Genomic DNA, 20,343 nt, shown 5'->3' on the forward strand with positions numbered 1-20,343 from the left:
TACGTACTCTCCCCTCAAAAAATTAATATTTGAAATGTACCTAGATTTTATTAGATATTATCTTTCTTCAAAGATTAATTCAACAGCTAACTGCTGCTATATCTAAATAGTTAATTTAAAAAAAATACTTCTTCAAATCAGATTTCATTTTTGATGTTAAACATTTGCAACAGCAACAAAGTGTAAACAAAATGAGCAAAACACCTAACCAATATTAATGAAACATAACTCACAGAAAAAGGTTTTAAGGCGAGTGCTTGAAATATTCCAGTAAAAAAAATTTACAAATACAAAAATTCAACTAGTTAATATTTAATTACATGAACTGATTCATAACATATTACCACTTAATATACATTGCATGTTTTTCAAAAATGAGTCCACTGATTTCTAACCTCTGCTCTTCTTTAGTATTACCTGTAGAAAGGGAAAAGAAATTAAGATTCATATTATGCCTATGGAAAGAAGGAAACTTCTGAACAAAACATTAAATACCCCTATGTACATAACACACAAGACTGAAGTTATAGAAACCAATTTGGAAAATGACAAGGGAATCTTTTACCTTATAAATAATCTGAGACTTTTCTAAAATAGTCTGCTTTTCTCAAGGAATGTGAAACATATCAAGATTCACTAAATCTGCTTTATATTAACTTTTACAGTTACTACAGTAACTTCCAGACACTATTTTCTTTAACTCTAAGTGAAACTATTCAAGTGAATAGTTTTGAACTTAAGTTTTGTACATTATTTGGTAATTCAAAAAGTCAAGAATGTTTCAAATTTGAAAATCCTATTATAAGCCAGGCATTTAAAAATTACAAAGCAATATCCATTGCCACACAAAAATTTGGGGGGTTGGAATTATATCAAGAAAGAAAACAAGATTAGTCATTTATGCTGAAAAGTTTATACAGTTATTTGTTGTTTTGTTTTTCCTTTTGGGTCACACCGGCTGATGCTCAGGAGTTACTCCTGGCTCTGCATTCAGGAATTATTTCCAGGTAGTGCTTGGGGGACCATATGGGAGATTCCTGGTGGTGCTCAGGGAACCATATGGGATATGGGGATCACCTGAATCAGCTGTGTGCAAGGCAAACACCCAACCCACTGTACTGTAGCTCAGGCCCCAATTACACAGACATTCATTCAACGTACAGAGCCCATGCAAGAAATAAAATTTAAGAGGAATAAACAAATCTAAATATTTTCGAAAACTTCGGGTTTTGGTTTTGGGGCAGGACTCAGGGTTTTTATTCCTGGTTTTAAGCTCAGGGCCTACTCTGGTGGAGGACTACATGCAGCGCTGGGGATCAAACCAGGTTCAGCCATGTGCAAGGCAAGTGCTTTAATCACTGTAGTCTCTCGGGCCCTATCTCTAAAACTTCTTCAACAACTGATCAACTTTAGATAACTAGACTCATGATTCACTAACAAAAAAAATCTAAATTTCAAATACACAAAGTACTACTCCAGCTCTAAAGCCATGCTACCTCAAAGAAATTTTATATTCATTTTAATAATCTAGAAACTTGTCGAAATTATATTATTACAAAAGAATTTAAATTGCCTACATAATGCCAGGGCATGGTGAAGTCTAGGTTTTCAGATGCCGCCAAATAGGTTTATACCCTAAGCTAGTATTTTCTGTTCTTACAGATGGGTACACAAAGGAAAATACTATGGACTTATACTCTTATAAGTATATTTCTTATACTCTTCCAAACTTGATGACTATAGTTACAGAAATATGTTAACACGATGGGACACTGAATAAAAGATCACATGGGAAATCATTTTTGTACCTACTATAAGCCTCTTATTATTCTAAAATGAAGATAGGACAAAATGAAAAAAGCTTAAACATCTGCAGAGGAGGACTATCAAAAGTAGTCAACCCCCAATCAAACATAGCTGCCAATTTCTCACATAGTCTTATAAACAAGCTCTCTTTATAAAATAATATTTTAACTGCCCAAAGAAGTATATTGTGTTATTTAAACTTATCTAATCCCTGAAGCTTTTTGTGCGTATGTGGGCTATAGCGATAGCACAGCGGGTAGGCGTTTGCCTTGCAAGCAGCCAACATGGCCAACCCGAGTTCGATTTCTCCACCCCTCTCGGAGAGCCCGGCAAGCTACTGAGAGTATCTTGCCCGCGTGGCAGAGCCTGGGAAGCTACCCGTGACATATTCGATATGCCAAACACAGTAACAAGTCTCACAATGGAGACGTTACTGGGCCCGCTTGAGCAAATCGAACAACGGGAGGACAGTGACAGTGACAGTGTATGTGTGTTGCAGGCATCCGACTCATTCATACATCATATAGAAACAGCAATAAGAAGCAATTTTCTCTGCTCATCTATTTCATCGAGAGGTTAGTCAAAACTCGAAGTTAGAAAATAAGCAATTATAGAAGTTTAATGTGATCAAGGACATTTTAATGAATTTAAGGTGACAAATTTTTAAAAATAAAACAACCTATTCAAATGACATAAACAGTCATTTGTTTTCTCTGTCTGCCAAAAGGATGTAAAGTTGTGGCCATTAATCTTACCATTAGAAATCTTAATACTCAATAGAAAATTTAACTCTAATTAAAATACACTAACATGAAAATCCAAGTATCAGACTCTCTAAACAAAGCAGAATGAGGAATCTAAATTAGGCAGTGGCAATGAAATCCATCCTGTAATCATCACAGGTTTTATGTCAGCTCCCCTACCTCCAAAGGTGCATGCAACCACTCTGTCACAGGGCGTGAGAACTATGTGAGCACAACTATGCAGTGAAATATGGAAGAGATATGTATTTGTGGGGGATAAGGGTGTTGCATCAATATCTGATCTCAATTAACCAAAAGAGGCAGCCTCTTCCCTTTGTCAGTCAGAGAACTCCTGTCCTCCCTTCATCATGCACTGTAGCACTGTCCTCCTGTTGTTCATCCATTTGCTCAAGTGGGCACCAGTAACATCTCCATTGTGAAACTTCTTGTTACTGTTTTAGGAATACTGAATACCCCATGGGGAGCTTGCCAGGCTCTGCCGTGTGGGCGGGATACTCTCGGTAGCTTGTCGGGCTCTCGGAGAGGGGCAGAAGAATCAAACCCTTCATCACAGGGTTTTAAAATTTCATACAAGATACTGCACTCATACATATGATCAGCATGTGCTGTTACTAAACTACACCGCACTCCAAAGGCAGTTTTGAAGTAAATTTTGGTCAAGAAAAAAACATTCAGGTTTTACCTTTGCTGCAGCCAGTACATGTTCCTTTTTAATGATTTTACACTTATTCTCACAAGCATTCATCCTGGACTCTTGTGCTAGTCGATGAACAAACAATAAGCAGTTCAGATGTATCTTTAAAAGAAAAGAATTCCAAAAGATAATTAAACTCAAACACTAAAACTTTTAGCACTAATTTAAGTCTCCAAAATTAGTAATGCACGCTTTATTATTGTAACTCAGTTAATTAACTTTCATTTAAAGTAACACAGAATTAAATTTAATATAGGTTCATCTTTGCCCCCACACAAGAGATATAACTAAGGTATTATTTCAAAATATCCTTAACATCTTTTTTCTGGCCATTTATACAGTACAGTATACACTTTTTGCAGTGAAAGAATGAAAACGGGGGCTGGAGCAATAGCACAGCAGGTAGGGCGTTTGACTTGCACGCAGCTGACCCAGGTTCTATTCCCAGCATCCCATATGGTCCCCTAGCACCGCCAAGGGTAATTCCTGAGTACAGAGCCAGGAGTAACCCCTGTGCATCGCCAGGTGTGACCCAAAAAGCAAAAAAAAAAAAAAAAAAAAAAAAAAAAAAAAAAAACCAAACATAATAATCACTGCATTGTGTACTCCAGATAAACACTCTTCCACAGTTCATTAAACATTAAAGACCCAGGTAATGTGGTATTCTTAATTATTAATATTAAAAAGAAATTTTTAGTGGACAATTACAGGTGTTTAAATAAGGGTAAGATTCCATGGGAAGAGATAGTGTTTTGATACAGTGATGTATTATCTTCTTCAATTCGCATAAGAACTCTGAAGTAGGGGCTGGGATGGAGTTCAATGGCAGAGCACTTGCCTTGCATGTATAAGGCCCTGGGTTTGAGTCCTAACAAAGTGGGGAAAAAAAAAAGAAAGAAAAAACATTGAAGCACCCAACTCTTACACTGTACAGAATACCATCTCAATCTTTTTCAACTTCCAACGATATCCCACTCCTTTTGTAGCAAAAACATGGGAATAATATGGTAAGATTTCCCCTTAAATTTCTACTTCAAAAGACAAATAGTTTCCAGATGCCCTTTGGATAAATTCCAAATTCCTTAATACTAAGTACCATATGACTAGTCTTTTACAGTTTCATCTTTCACCTTTCTCGGTTTCCAGTTCTATACTAGATCTTTTGAACTTCTTTCAACATTCAAATAAAACCTTACCTATTGGCATCCTATTGGTTTAAATATTTTTTTTTGCAAAGTCTAACTCTTCCAGTATGTAAATTCATGTATCATGCTTCCTATCACTTCCTATCACAACTCCATATTATTGCACAAACTTCATCTATTATGCTGGACTTTCTGACATAACTTACATATTGTATAACAAGGGCAAAAACTATGTTTGCCAATATTGTGCACCTAGTAACCTTTGGTTCAATATGTAGGAAGTAAATAATTATTGTACAAGTAAAAGATGGCTTCACAGTGCCCCAAATGAATTCTACATGGAACATCATTTACATTTTATGGACATAAGCCATAAATACTGAGACAAATTATTATCATTTTTTTGATGTCATAGAATTTTAAAGCAAACTATTCCTCTAAGAGGTGCCTCTCAAATCCACTATTTGAAATTAAAATCAGTGAAGCAAAAAAATTAATGTTAAGTACAGGCTAAGCATTCAAAACTAAAAAAAATAAGCCACTCCATCTAGAATTTAATTTGGGGATGGGGGTGGTGGGGGGAGATCAGCTTACCTGAAAAGGAAATCAAAAGATTATTTACAAAACAAATCTATTTTTTGCAATTTAAAAAAAATAATGTGCTGGAGGCTGGAGAGATAGCACAGCTGGTAGGGCATCTGCCTTGCACACGGCCGACCTGGGTTCGATTCCCATCCCAGGATCCCATATGGTCCCCTGAGCACCACCAGGAGTAACTCCTGATTGCAGAGCCAGGAGTAACCCCTGTGCATAACCAGGTGTGACCCAAAAAAGCAAAAAAATAAAATAAAATAAAATAAAAATAATGTGCTGACTTTTTGAATACACTTAAAAAGATAATCCTTTCAATGCAGAGGTAAAGAACAGACACTTTTCCAGCAGACTTAAAACCAATGGAACTATAGAGCACACTTGGGTGTTCACTGTGCAATATTTCTTGGATATTTGTTTTAAAAAATCAGTTTCTTCCCTTTGACGGTCAGAGACCTCCAATAGTACCCAAATACACAAAAAGCATTACTGAAGTGATAAATCTGAAAGTTGATTCACCAAAAAGGGGAACAGATATCTTCAGTTATACCAATCCTGGGATACAATAAGGCATAAAGTTAAATGACCAAAAAAAGTGCCAAGAACAATAAATACCACACAATGAAACAGTAAATACTACAAAGAATACCAACCCACATGGACTGGAGTGATAGCACAGCGGGTAGGACGTTTGCCTTGCACACGGCCAGCCCAGGTTGGATTCCTCCACCCCTGTCAGAAAGCCTGGCAAGCTACTGATAGTATCTCGCCCACAAGGCAAAGCCTGGCAAGCTAACTGTGACATATTCAATATACAAAAAACAATAACAATAAGTCTCACAATCTGTTGTGAGATGTTACCGGTGCCTGCTAAAGCAAATCAATAAACAATGGGAGGACAGTGCTACAGTGCAGTGCTACCAACCCACATAGTTACTATATATTTCCAAAGTAAATTATACATTCTGAATGCTCATAGTATTATGCTAAACTCCAGGAATATAAAAGTTACCAATCAAATGATTTCGGGCTTAAAGCGAGAACAGTGGTAAAGTGTTGGAGTACACGGAGCTTAGGTTTATCAGATTGTGCCCATCACAGTGCTCCCAAGTCACTCCCATTACTTTGTCTGTCTGTAACCTCTTCTATGCTCTCTTCCCCAACCAATTTGTAAGGTCTCATCCTTCTTAGACACTGAAGCTGTACTGTAAGTCAATATTGCCTTTCTCCTCTCCTTATGTCTTTGAGCAGTTTACTTTAATGCAATGTCCTTTTGTATAGATACAGGAAGACAATTAATTAATATTATGCTTTATAACTTAGGAATTGATTGGCTTTGAATATTATTCACTCCTGGGCATCTGCCTTCTCAACTTAAGCCTCAGTTGCCCTCACTTCCTAGCATTCCAAGGGCAGGGTCCCGACGTGGGACTGGATGGAACCAGGGCAAGCCTGTAAGTTATGTGCTACCCTGGCATCGCGATGGGCCAGGCCAAGGTGCCACGATTCTTAACTATAAGAGTTTGATCATAGGCAAATGATGTCATGATCCAAAAGTAACGACGAGACTAGGGCCCTGCTGCTAGGAATAGGAAAGATATCTGGCCTGAGCACTGCAGTCTGAGATCGAGATGGCCCTAGGAGAGCAATTCTATAAGCTCAAAGTATTTCTTACTGTGTCCATACGAAATGATTAATATTATGTATGCTTATATGTTGTTTGGACAAGGAGAGGAGAAACACGTCCTAGAAGCAGTTTCCTGTGTGTCCTGACTAGCTTGGATGAGACTGCTTTTTTGGAGATGTAGATTCCAAGCTCTAGCAGACTGGTCTTTGTTGTGCTAATCTAAGTGCTTGTAGTTTGTGAAAAGGTGAGGCCAGGATTACTGGCCTGCGGATGTAAGGAAACAATGTATGTTTGCCACCTCAGTGTTCTTTCTATAACTCCTTTTGATGACATCATTATATTGCGCCCTTTAGAGGTGCTATGATCTATATAAGGGAGATTTCAGGGCTCTCTGGGGGGACACGTGCATCAGAGATCCTGGGAAGATGGGGCTGAGGACAGAAGCGGAGAGAACAAAGGCGCACGTGCTCGAGGATTCCTGAGGCCTCCATGACATACATCTCTTCCATGTAATAAACGGCTACTAAGACCCACTAGCTTGGCCTCGTTTCCTTCCTTCACCTGACCATCGCCATCGACCTCCCTGGAGTGGGGAAGCGGCCAGACCGCTGGCCATTTTATTTTTTGTGTGTTTACACAGTAAAGTGGAGATGATTGCAAGTGGCCAATCCAGGTTCAATCCTGATAACACATATGGTCCCCAGAGCCTCCAGAAGTGATCCCTAAACTCAGAGCCAGAAGTAAGCCCTGAGCACATCTGGGTTTGGAATCCCTCCTCCCAAAGAGTTCTCAGATAGTTGGAAATCAAATCCATAATATTAAAGACAAATGTGTAGCAACAGCAATGTAAGACAAGTTTGATTTTAAGATAAATTTCACTGAGGAAGTGGCATTTGAACCGGTGCTCAAAGGATTGGAGTTTGTTAAGTGGAGCGTGGTGAAGACATCTTCTGAAGGAAGAAATATGCACAAAAGACAGAAAAGTAGACTAGGTTTGTGTTAACGATAATGGGTGACACAAAAGGAGATTAAACATGGTTCCTCCCCTCAAGTTGCATGCCACAATGAAACAGAAAACAAGTGTCTGTATCCTAATAACTAATGGTCTGATACACAGTTTTACTACTGTCAAATTCAGAGAAAAGGAAATCGAAACATACCACCTTAATTGTAAGTGTTTATGCCTCTTATGGTACCTCCTCCTGGCTAAGATTATGGAGTCAATGTGAAAGAAAACCATAAACAAGGAAACTAGGATGATAACAGCACATATAAGACAGTGTGTGGGGGCGGGGGGTGGGGAGGAGAACAGACAGAAAAAACAAAAACAAGCATATACTTGGGAACAAAAAGCCAAAAGATTTCCTTTTCTCAACACTGCAATGGTTTAGAAATTCAGGTCCGTATCATCCCCCAGGCTACCCAGATTTCATTCCACTATTGAGTTCACCTGTCCAAATGTTACTCTGGGTGGGTATGAATGCAAAAGAAAACAGATTACATCTAATTTCTGATCTATCAGTTCACAGTTGCTTGGATTCTCAATCGGATACATTTCTTTCCCCCCTCTTTGGACCATTCAGCACCAGTGAAAACTCCAGAATAATGATTCTTGAACTGTTCTGCCAAGCAATTTCACATTAACCCAACTCACCTGAACCACTTCTATTACTACTATGGGAAACAGAGAGTAAGAAACGGAGAGGGAAGTGCAAACCAATATATATTTTTAAAGGAACAAAAAAGAACAAAAAAGTATTAGGTCTGCTTAGAGGGGACTGTAGTGGGGAGGTGAGAGGGTGTTGTGGGCTTTAATGATCAAATAAAGTGGACACAAGACCACGACCACAATTCTTCAGTAGACTGATATGATACTGATATTGCAAATGGGCAATAGGGTGAAGGAGAAGAGAAATAGGAATGCCCAGATGGAAAGAAGATGTCGTTTAAAAACAGACTGACAGAACCCAACTTTTTGTTTGGAATTCCTGGAAATTAGGTGCCCACCTAGAATTCCTTCTTTCTCTTGTGACAGACCACAGGACGTGTCTTTATAGAGACGCTGGAGTCATTCTACTAGAGGAACATATGTTCAGGCGTTCAAGAGAAAGACATTCGACATCAAAGACAAAAATACGGCGTAGTGACTCTTTCGGTGAGTTTCATTCTGCAGGTACTGGGTGACCACATCATTGTAGTAGCTAAGCTTGCAACACGACCTAATTAATACACAGTTCTTCTGTTCCTTTCGCAGAAATCAAATACACAATGAAGAGCTTTCTGCCCTTCGAATAACTTTTGGATCAGGGTTCTTCTGCAAGTTCAGCCAATGAAAAACAGAGCGGTATGTTTACCACCCTAACCAGGAGGCAGGAAAGAAGACAGGAAGGGAGGTCCCTCGAAAGGCACTAATGTCAGTAATGCCTTTAACAAAGGTCAAATAAACATGACCCAGAAATGAGTCCAAAATCTATTTCCAGAAGTCTAGCTTTCACTCACTACTTGCACAAGTTTACTTTGCGCATTTACCAGCCTGTCCCCTGCAAGCAGAAACTTAACGCCAGCTTCCCCCCTTTAAGTACAATGCGGCGCTCTCGAGGTAATGCATATCTGATATCACACTCTAAAGGAAATCCAGGTCTCTACCTCTCCCGGGGGACCCTAATATACAACAGGGTCTAGAATCCGTGCTCGTAGAGGAGTCTGGGAAAAGCCTGCTTAGGCATGGTTGACAAGTTCTTAGACCTGAAAAAAACAACTAGATTGGGTGGGATCGCCCCCCCCCTCCAAAAAAAGGGGGGAGGCTAAGATTTATTTGTGCTCCCTCTCCCGCGCTCTCCCCAACCTCCCCCACGAAGGGACAGCCCCTCACCAATAAGTCGGTGGTGGTCTCCAGGCGCAGCTGAGGCTTCCGTTGCTTGAGGAGGCGCTTCAGAAAGCCGCGGGGAGCCTTCCGCTCGATCTGGTTCCTCCGGGAAACGGTGCCCGACGACGCCATCTTCTCCCCGGGGCACGACTGCTAGTCGCCACTTGCCGAGGTCTTCCCTGCACAGCACCCAAGTTCGCAGCGACCAGGACAACCAAAAGACAATTGGGCGGCCAGACGCTTCTGCAGGACCCAGCGGCCCCGGTGGCAATTTTTGAATTCAGCGCCAATGGAGCGCGCCAGACGCTCGCTAGTGACGTCACCGACCTAGCCCCGCCCCCGCGGCGCGCCACGCACACGGCCCCGAGGGCGCCGTGTGACGCCGTGAGGGGCGGGGCTTGCCTTGCTGGGCTTGTCCATCAAACCTGTTCCTTTGAACCTATTTGATCCCTGTTCCATAGAGTTACTGGAACATTGCAGAAAAAGGCTGGTATGCTCAAAGCACTTACACTTACTCTCAAGCTCTCGTGACCTAGACAGAGTCAGTGGGCTACAGAGATGAATGATAAAGAAGTTTCTGATATTATTTTTCTTCCTAAAGAACTGGAAGGGGATTATCTGGTACTAACAGCTTTTCACTTTCACGTGATTTCATTTGATTTTACTCGAGGGTTTGTTGTTGTTGTTGTTGTTGTTGTTTTCCTAGATTTTCTTAACAAATGCTACACCCTTGAATTGAACACCTTTCAGATATAACTACTGGTATAGTTTTAATGCCAGTTCATTGAAACCGTTCTACTTCTCCAAGCAATTTGCCATCTTCTGTACTTCGTTGTGTGTTAGACAAAGCACCATCCATCCCGCTTGGGAATTCAGAAAGCCTGGATGGTACTTTATTTCCGATGTGGATTTATCGTCTGTTGCAAACTGGTAGTCTGAGGATTGTTCGAATGTCACTAGAATACTGTCCCCGAAGCAACTGTGATTTCAGTATTATATGTGTAAACAAATGGTGTACTACTATTCTTCATTTCGAAAATTTTCAGTCTGCTATTGTTCCTATCTTTCACCCTATATGCCACTACAGTTTTCTTTTCAGTTCTAATACTTACTATTGCATGTAGAAAAGTGTTCGTGTAGTTTTATAATAGAAGTAATTGAAGACGTGAGGCTCATTAAGAAGGGATTTGAGAGAATTTCATATGTATTCATTTTTCTATTGCTATTATAACAATCTGCCAGAAACTTGATGACTTAAAACAATACGAATTTGATCGGCTTTGGTTCTTAAGTCTTAAAATCAAGGTGTCAGCTATGCTGCTTTTCTTCAGGGTGACTGTTTCCCTGCACTTTTCATCTACAGATTTCTGCTATTCTTGGTTTAAGGTGCTGGCAGGGAACGGAGTTACTGAGCTTAGCAATCTTGCCTTGCTTGTGTGAAATTCTAGGTTCCATCCATAGCATCCGTTAAAAAAAAGTCCTTTTCCTCTTTCCCTCTTTCCCTCTATCTTTATAGTGGAATCACTCTTGCCTTCCATTTATATTACAGACCCTTTTTTGGGTTCTGACACTCCTGACCTCTGACCTTTCTCCTAAGAACTATTGTTATTCCATTTGACCTACAGAGATCATCTTTTCTCTCAGTTTCCTTAACTTACTTATATCTTCAATGTCCTCTTGTTCTGTTAATTAACACCTTTAGGGTGGCATTATCCTGTCAACTACTGGCTCTCTTCCTAGACTTAATTCAGTAGAGCTTTATTTAATAATACATACTTAACATATATGCTCTCATCAATACAGAAGCAACAACGTGTGACTACTGAACATTTCAAATAAAGTTACTATGACTTATTTTTATTTAAACTTAACTAATTTACATTTGTATTTAATAATCATGTCAAAAATGATCACTTTATTGAACAGTACAGACAGTAAAGTAATAGGTAATTCTAACATTAATTCTTTCCAACAGTTTCGTAAGTGGTTGCAAGCTGAGGGTTAGCATTTAAAGATTTTTAATTTATTTTCATTTTTCATACATTTTACAATGTAAGTACATTCATGCTAAAATATTTACATATTTAAAGCAATATTAAAGTATAATAAAAGAAATTATATTTTCTTACAGTGACAACTTCTGTGGAGCATGATGATGGACATTGTTGCAGATAAGACCTGACCTTGCAAAGTGGACCAGAAACAAAGCCTTGCAAGAGGGATTATATGGGCAAAGTTGGCAGAGCAGGGTGTCAGCCAGCACCAGGTGTTCGGCCATGAACCTCACTAGACCTCCTAATCACAGGAGCCCTAGACACAGAAACTGTCACGTACGCTTAGCAAGTCAGCATCTAGCCTTGATTAGATTGGATGTACAAAGCAGAGTTGGAGAGGTGATAGACCAATAATGCTGAACTTCATGTGATTGGACTTTCTTGTAAGCCAAGATCCTCTATAAAATATGTGTGTATTTGGTAATAAAGTGAAGAGCTATCAGCTGCTCTCAGAGGGTGTTTCACCATGAACCCGTCATCCTTCACTCCCCCCACCCCCATTTGCCCAAACCTGGTACGCAATGTGTCTGGGCACCATTGGGGGAAAACTCTTCCCCAACAAGCTTCTATGCAATAACTTATTTGATCTTAACGGCACTTGTATGGTTAGTATATAATGTTGGTATATAATATTGGTATAGTTGGTATATAATTATTTTGGGGGGGAGATTATTACATCCAATGGTGCTCAATTTATACTGCTCAGGGATCACTCCTTATGGTGCGTGGGTGTTCAGGAGACCCTATGTAGTGCCCAGAATGGAACTGAAGTTGAACTGCTGTGCAAGGCCAGGGTTTCACCCCTGCATTTTCATTTTGGCCCTGAATAATTATTTTTGGTCATGGTTGCGGTCCTCCCTTGTTCATCGATTTGCTCGAGCGGGCCCAGTAACGTCTCCATCAGGAGACTTGTTGTTACTGTGTTTGGCATATCGTCACGGGTAGCTTGCCAGGCTCTGTCGTGTGGCCGAGATACTCTCGGTAGCTTGCCTGACTCTTTGAGAGGGGCGGAGGAATCGAACTCGGGTAGGCCATGTTGGCCGCTTGTAAGGCGAACACCCTACCACTGTGCTATCACTCCAGCATTGGTGGTATAGTGGTGAATAATTATATTCTGTGGAAAATTACTGTGAGAACATTATTTAAAATAATAGGTTAAATAAGAGAAATAATGAAAAAAATTCTTGAGTTGATAATTGATCATAGCAAATGATCATGATATTTTTCTCATTTTTTAATTTTTTTAACTTTTATAAAGTAGTTCACAATATTTGATTACATTCAATATTTGAACATCAGTCCCACCACCATTACACTCCCCCACCACCAGAATTGAGGTGTTTCCTTCCTGAAACCCAACCCTTGCCCCAAAGCAGACCCAAAATAATTTATATTTTATTATTTGGTTATGAAAAATCGTTGAAATTGACCCAAAACGTTTCCTTAGAGGAGAATGCATGAAGATTGTTGTATTTCACCCAAGGGCCATTAAGCCCTTCTATAAGAGATTACTACCATGTTGTTTAGGGTTGAAACTTATATGCTTAAATATATACATATATATTCACATATATATGTACATATCTATACAAATATATTTCCTTCTAATATTGGTGCCTCTTACTTTAACCGCCATAAAATGTGGTGCACTACTCTTGGAATACTAGTGGTGTGAGGTATGACTTGTCGTGTAGCCACCATAGCCATGGTGGCATATTCGATATACCAAAAATAGTAACTATAACAGGTCTCATTCCCCTGACCCTGAAAGAGCCTCCAATCATTGGGAGAGGCGAGTAAGGAGAGGCTGATAAAAACCTCAGGACTGGAATGAATAGAGACGTTACTGGTAGCCGCAATGGGATAATAGTGATACAGTGAATCACCAGATAATATGTAAGAATATAATATAATAGGATAGTGTAACATCGACTCTAAAAACTGTCTATATTGTAGGAGTACAATTCACACCTCTTCAAGATATGCTACCATATTACACTCGACCATCAAAGTACCAGTAACCTCCACCACCATCCATTGACTTATCCTCACCTTTAATCTGCCCTACTCACCTTTCCTATCAACCTAAATTCTGAGGTCAGAATCTATGGATTTCTTTTCCTTTGGTTTTGTTAATCCCTTGTTTTCTCTATCCCACAGATGACTGAACTCTTCTGGTATTTATTGTTCTCCTCTGATTTAGGTCACTTAGCATGAACTTTCCAATTCCAACCAAATTGTTGCAACTGCAAGGTTTTACCATTTCTTATAGCTAGTAGGATTTCACTTTGTATTTACACCAAATCTTCTTTATCCACTAATTTGCCTTTGGGCAGATTGGTTCTTTCTAGATCGTGGTTGTTGTTAATAGTGCTGCAATACAATACATGTTTAAGGGTTCTTCTTAAAAGTGGAATTGCTGGATAGTACAGTAGTTTTATTTGTAGCATTTTAAAACTAGATCTATTCTTTAAAGACTGAGCCAGAAAAGTCAATGAGGATCCGTTTTTCTTCACATCCCCACCAGCACCTGTTTGTTTATGGGTATGCTGATGGAGGCAATCCTTGCTGGTGTGAGATGATACTTTACTGTAGTTTTAATTTGAAATTTCCTGATAATTAGTGATGATGAATATATTTAAATTCTTGGAAGTATAGAAACTTCCAAGACTGAATCAGAAAGAACTAGAATATATGAACAGACATCTTTAAAATATAAAACATTAACATATGCCTCCCATAGTTAAAAGCTGAAGAGCAGGTGGCTTCAGAAAATAATTCTACTAAACTTTGAATGAAGTCACAATAACTATTCCCAAAATCTTTCAAAAAATCGAACAGGGAATATATCCAAGAATATTTATGAGACCCATATTATTACTAATACCTAAACCAAAAAAGTCACATACACACACAAAAAAATTTAAGCCATTGTGTTTGATGAGTATAGATATTAAAATACCCTTAGAAAAATACTAGCAAAACAAATTCAACAATTCAGTAAAAGGATAATAGATCATGATCAAGTGGTACTCACTCAATAAATACAAGGATGCTTAAATAGATACAGCCCATTAATACGTGATATTAAATTAAAAGGCAAAACAAAATTATGTAATTGTATCAACACATGCCAAAAAGCATTTGGCAAGATTCCACATCCATTTATAATATTCTCAACAAAATGTGAAGAATAGGAACACACTCAGCATACTCAGTAGTAAATAAGTAAAAAAACTCCTCTAATTTCAGGTTAAGAATGTCCACTTACATAACTACTATAACACTGGAGAAATCATGCAAGAAAAGAAATTAAAGGTGTTTAAACTAGAAACAAGGAAAAAAGCTATCACTCTTTTTAGATGACTTTATAATATAATATATATATACATATATATATAAAACCACAAAAGACTCCACTGAAAACTTATTCAAAATAATAAGCAACTACAGAAAGGAAGCATGTTTTAAAATCAAGATACAAAGGTGCATTGTTTTATATACACAAGTAATACACTAATAAAAAAATAAACTTTAAAAAATTCCATTTCCAGTTGCATCAAAAAACAATATAATACATGGAACAAATTTAATCACAAGAAACTCTTGGATGAGAAACCTAAGCACTTAAAAACATAGCACATTGCTCAAAAGAAAAAAAAAACATACAAAAAAGGAAACACTGTGCTCATGAACGAGAGGAATTGGCCCTATTAAAAATTGTCATCGTACCTAAAGCAGTATATAGATTCAGTACATTTCCTATAAAAATACCAAGAATTTAAAAATTAATAGAATTTTAAAAATCTAAAATTTACATCAAACTACAAAAGATACATAAATATTTAATACAGTAGTAGAAAAGAAAACAAAAACGAGGCTTTCATGGACCCTAATTTCAAGCTATTCACCAAAGTGATATAACTTTAAAAGTACAGTGTCTGAAAAAAAACATGCACACAAATCAGTAGCACAAAATTTACAGCTCAGAAATAGAACTATAAACACACTAATAGTTAATTTGGGAAAAAGGAGCCAAGAGCATAAAATGGAGAGTAAAAACTTTCTTCAATATGCAATGCTGGAAAAACTGAACAACTATATGCAAAAGAATAAAACTAAATTATGTTCTTACACAATAATTAATTTGAAATAGATTAAAATGACAAGAAAATTATTTTCAGCAAATTAATTCATAATCAATAAATTAATTATAAATTATACATCATAGTAGCACTGCACTGTCCTCCCATTGTTCATCCATTTGCTTGAGCGGGCCCAGTAACGTCTCCATTATGAGATTTTGTTGTTACTGTGTTTGACATATCGAATATTCTCGGTAGCTTTCCGGGCTCTCTGAGATGAATGGAGGAATTAACTCGGGTCTGCCACATGCAAGGCAAACGCCCTACCCGCTGTGTTATTGATACAGAATAGTAAAATTGGAAAAACCTAAGAAATGGGAGCTAGTTGAAAAAGGAAGAGGCACTAGAAGGAAAGAATGTTCAGAACTTTCTATGTCTATCCCTCTCTTTCTGATGCATCAATCTTTGTGGAAATAGCTACGGTGATTACAAAAGCTCTTTTATGGAAATACCACAACAATTAATTTAATAAAATTATAAATACTAAAAAAAAAGACTGTTCAAAACAAATGATGCTAATACAATTAATGAAGATAATACATAATTTCAACATAGGAAAGTTATAACAAAAATGAAAAATACAGGAGAAATTTCTGAACTAAACAGAACACCCAAACAAAATCTTAGGCAGAGAACTGAAAATACAGTGATTTAAACTAGAAACTTAATACAGTTTGTAACTACAATTTATTTGTAGAAAAAGGCTACAGTTAATAAAAGTTCATTGAACCAGAGAGATAGTTCAGGGGATAAGGCATCTATCCTTGCTGTAGCTGACACCAATTCAATTCCTGGCACCACATATGGTCCCCTGAGTACCACTTGGAGTGATCCATAAACATAAACAGGAGTAAGCCCTAAATATAGCTGGGTGTGGCAACAAGAATGCCCCCAGACTAACAATTAAAAAATTAATTAACTTCTATTATTTTTAAAAAGGGCAATCACATGAATATTTTAATACAAAATAATTTTGATGAAATAGGTGGCACATTCATGAAACAATTAGCAAACTTTTTATAAAAGCAAAACTCTCCTGATGAAGTTTATCAATCAAAACCCCTTAAGAGCCTAATCTCTACTTTTAGAGATTATGTCTAGTCAACATAATATTGGAAGTGAAATGGGGTGAAGTAAAAATACATAAGATAGAAAACAAAGAAAAGTAGGGAAATAAAGGAAAAGGCTGTCCTTATCTGTTAGAAAATAGTATTATGTGATTCTACTGACAACTTAGTTCAGTGAGTAAAAGAGCATAGTGCATTTATTTATTCATTTGGATATGAACTCAGTATATAAAATTAATACTGGGCAATATACTTCTGGGATGGGGGTCATCAGGAAAAAAAAAGTGTACTTTAAAAAATCTCCTACCAGCCTAGGGAGATGGTGTAGGGGTGAGACTGCACACCTAACCCCACCAGAACCACATGGCCTCTGAGCATTGCTAAGTATGATCCTACAGAGCACACATGGATAACCCTGGTGGTCTGTAGCAATGCAGGAAGTACCACCCAGTATTGCCACATGCTGAGTCCTAACACTTAATATCCAGGGGCAATTTCACAGGGCGTGGTACTGGGACCTTATGAGCGTCTCTCACCAAAATATATCATCTACAAAATTAACAAAAATCACAAATTTTCAGAGAATAAATTTAGTGCAAAAAAGACAACTTTTATAAAAAAAATCCGAAGCATACAGAAGCATACAGAAATCTTAAATAAATAATTTAGCTATGATATGTTCATGAATCACTTGATCTTTTGATTACTTGACATCCCATTATTCATTGATTTGCTCAAGCGGGTGCCAGTAACATCTCCATTCGTCCCTGTCACGTGCTAGTGTAGCCCAGTGGCATCTGCTTGCTCCAGGAACACGAAGAGGCTCAAACCGATTGTTCAGGGTGATGACAAAGAAGTCCGACCATTCCATAAGTGGGCGGCCACGCAATCCTTTGATGTCCTGTGGAATCCAGTTGGTAATGGCTCTAGTTCAGTCGTCGTCTCCAAATACCATTACGTGTCCAACCCATCTGATTTTCAAGATCTTGGCAAATGAGACAGCGTCCCTGATTCTTGATTGTTGATGGAGGTAGGAACTCTAGATTCTTTCTCTCACTTGAGTGAAGCCTGATACTCCAAGTATAGCTCTTTTCCTCGTTGGGAGACCTGAATAACATTCTCATCCTGTTTTCATAGGGCTCTGGTCTGCAGGAAGAACAGTGGAATCAAAGAGATGTGCCCAGAGCCAGAGGTTCTTCATCCTCTTAGCTATTCTTCGATGCTCTTGAAGGCATTCCACACTGCTCTCTTCCTCCTGGCAACTCAGGTGCCAGGTTATTCATCCTGTTGACTTTTCAACCTAGGTAAACAAAACTGTTGCATTCGGAGATGTTCATTCCATCGAGAGCAAATGGAACGTCAGAAACAAGTCCGTTTCTCATAAACATTGTCTTCTTGAGATTCAGCTGTAGTCCAACCTTTCCACACTCCTGGTCAAAGTCGGCCAGCATTTGTGTCACGTGACTAATGTTTGGTGTTATTAGAACGATGTCATCAGTGAAGCAGAGGTGGTGTAGTTGCCAACCGTCTATCTTCATTCCCTTCCTTCCCATTCCAGTTGTCACATGACATTCTTAAGTGTGGCATTGAAGAGTTTTGGTGAAATGATATCACCCTGCCGAACCCCTCTCTTTACATGGATGACCACTTCCTTGTAGAATGGTGAGATCCTGGTAGTGAAATCGTAATACAGTTCACGGAGGATCCTGATGTATTGAGTTTGAATGCCCTTTTGGCTAGGGCTTCGATGACTGCTTCAGTCTCAACAGAATCAAAGGCCTTCTTTAAATCAATGAACATTGGACAGAGCAGCATCTTGAACTCCCAAGAAACCTCAATGATCTTGGTTATCATGTGGATATGGTCAATCGTGCTGAATCTTTTCAGAACCTGGCTTGCTCACATGGTTATCCTTCATCTAGTGTTCTGCCAATCCTATTCAGAATGACTCAAGTGAACAGCTTGTAGACAACAGACAACAGGCAGATCGGGCGATAGTTACCAATGTTGCCAAGGATGTTTCCCTTCTTGTAGAGTAGAATAGTCCTGCTGGTTTTCCATTGGCACAGAACCTTGTATTCAGACAGGTAGCGTATGAAGAGCCGAGCCAGCTTATTGATGAGTACTGCCGGCAGGTTCTTCAGGTGTTCGGGTGTGACCTTGTCTGGGCCTGGTGCTGTTCACTTTTTTACTGACAATATGGCGTGTCAGATTTCGGAAGGGAGCACATTGGGTATGACATATTCATCCTGCGGAATTTAGTATGTGGGCAGGTGGCTGTGGCTATTGATGAGATCCAAGTAGAAGTGATGGTTAATCTTCTCCATTGCCCTTCTGGAAGACGTGATAGATCCATCAGGATGTCGGGGGTAAGTCATCTTGGTCTCGTAGTTGGTGAAGGATAGGCAGGCATTGCGAATGCTTTTCCCGGCTTCTGCTGCATCTGCCAGCACTGCTTCTCTTCTCTCTTTGAGGTCTTTCTTTATGACTTCCGTGCACTGCTTTGTGAGCTCAGACATTCACTTGCAGTTGCCTGAGGCTCTCACTTGACCATGTTGGCAAATGAGTTCGAGAGTTTTTGAAGACAGGCATCTTTTTGTGGCTATCTCTTGGCGCTCCCCTCAGAATCATGGAGGTGCTGAATCAGTCGATCATATTCTTCATCAATGTTGTCAATGACGGCATCTTCCCATGTTGCCGCAATAGTATCAAAGAATTCCCAGTTGGTGGTCGTTCTGTGAGTTTTCTTCTTAAACTTTGCAGCCCTTTCTCCCCACTCCGTGAAATAGAATTTTTCATTCCGTTTTCATTCCGTTTGGGACAACAGCGACATTGGTCAGGCAAAACCGTTAGTTGAATATGATGTGGTCAATTTCATTGGGACAACAGCGACATTGGTCAGGCAAAACCGTTAGTTGAATATGATGTGGTCAATTTCATTGTGGAACCATCCACCGGAAGGGTCCCATGTCCAATATTTAGATTCGGCCTTGTGGAACTGTGAGTTATCATGGATGGTCCTGGTCGACATGTTGAACTCAGTCTCTCACCCCGTTCGTTCCATTCTAGGCCATGGGTCCTATGTGAAGTTCTTCAGCTGATCTTCTCTGCCCTATTTTGGCATTAAAATCAGCGGCAATGATGCTGTAGAAGGTGTGGTCTTCTTTATAGAACTTCTCCAGCTCCATGTAAAACTTCACAATTTCTTCTTCATCATAAATAATATCTATGACAATTTTCCTACAAAAGTCATCCATAAAATCAATGCAATACTATTTATTTGATTTCTGGCAAGAAAATCCTAACGTTTACTTGCAAAATTAAAAGGCAAGAATAGAAACTGGACACCTCCCCTGACCCCACCTCCCTAAGCTCAAAGTGACTTGACTCAAAAAGATGCCTTTCTATTCCAGATTGGGGGTACCTGTCAGAGGATTGGTGCATGGTTGAAGCCTGCCTCAAGTGCTGGGGGAGAACCAGTTGGCATAGAGAAGGGACCATTATGACAAAGGTAGTTGGAAATGATCGCACTTAATAAGAACTGCATCTTGAATGTAGGTAAAGGAATAACTATGATACCCTCT

At 38.9% G+C, this 20,343-nt stretch overlaps 1 protein-coding gene and 1 non-coding gene across 2 annotated transcripts; both read right to left on the bottom strand.

The window, feature by feature from the left end:
* Nucleotides 1-341: 341 nt before the first annotated feature.
* On the bottom strand, nt 342-9,669 carry CENPW (centromere protein W). The gene is made up of 3 exons (XM_056126305.1): nt 9,500-9,669; nt 3,253-3,366; nt 342-417 (listed from the first exon to the last, which is right to left on the bottom strand). Exons 1-3 carry the CDS (start codon nt 9,623-9,625, stop codon nt 391-393), a joined length of 267 nt encoding a protein of 88 aa, XP_055982280.1. The 5' UTR covers nt 9,626-9,669; the 3' UTR covers nt 342-390.
* LOC130034853 (small nucleolar RNA SNORA22) lies at nt 5,273-5,400 on the bottom strand. Its single transcript, XR_008794175.1, has one exon. It is a non-coding gene; the product is annotated as a small nucleolar RNA SNORA22 (small nucleolar RNA).
* Nucleotides 9,670-20,343: the final 10,674 nt, after the last annotated feature.

This window comes from Sorex fumeus, unplaced genomic scaffold (assembly GCF_029834395.1).
Source record: "Sorex fumeus unplaced genomic scaffold, SorFum_2.1 ptg000061l, whole genome shotgun sequence".
NCBI lineage: Eukaryota > Metazoa > Chordata > Mammalia > Eulipotyphla > Soricidae > Sorex > Sorex fumeus.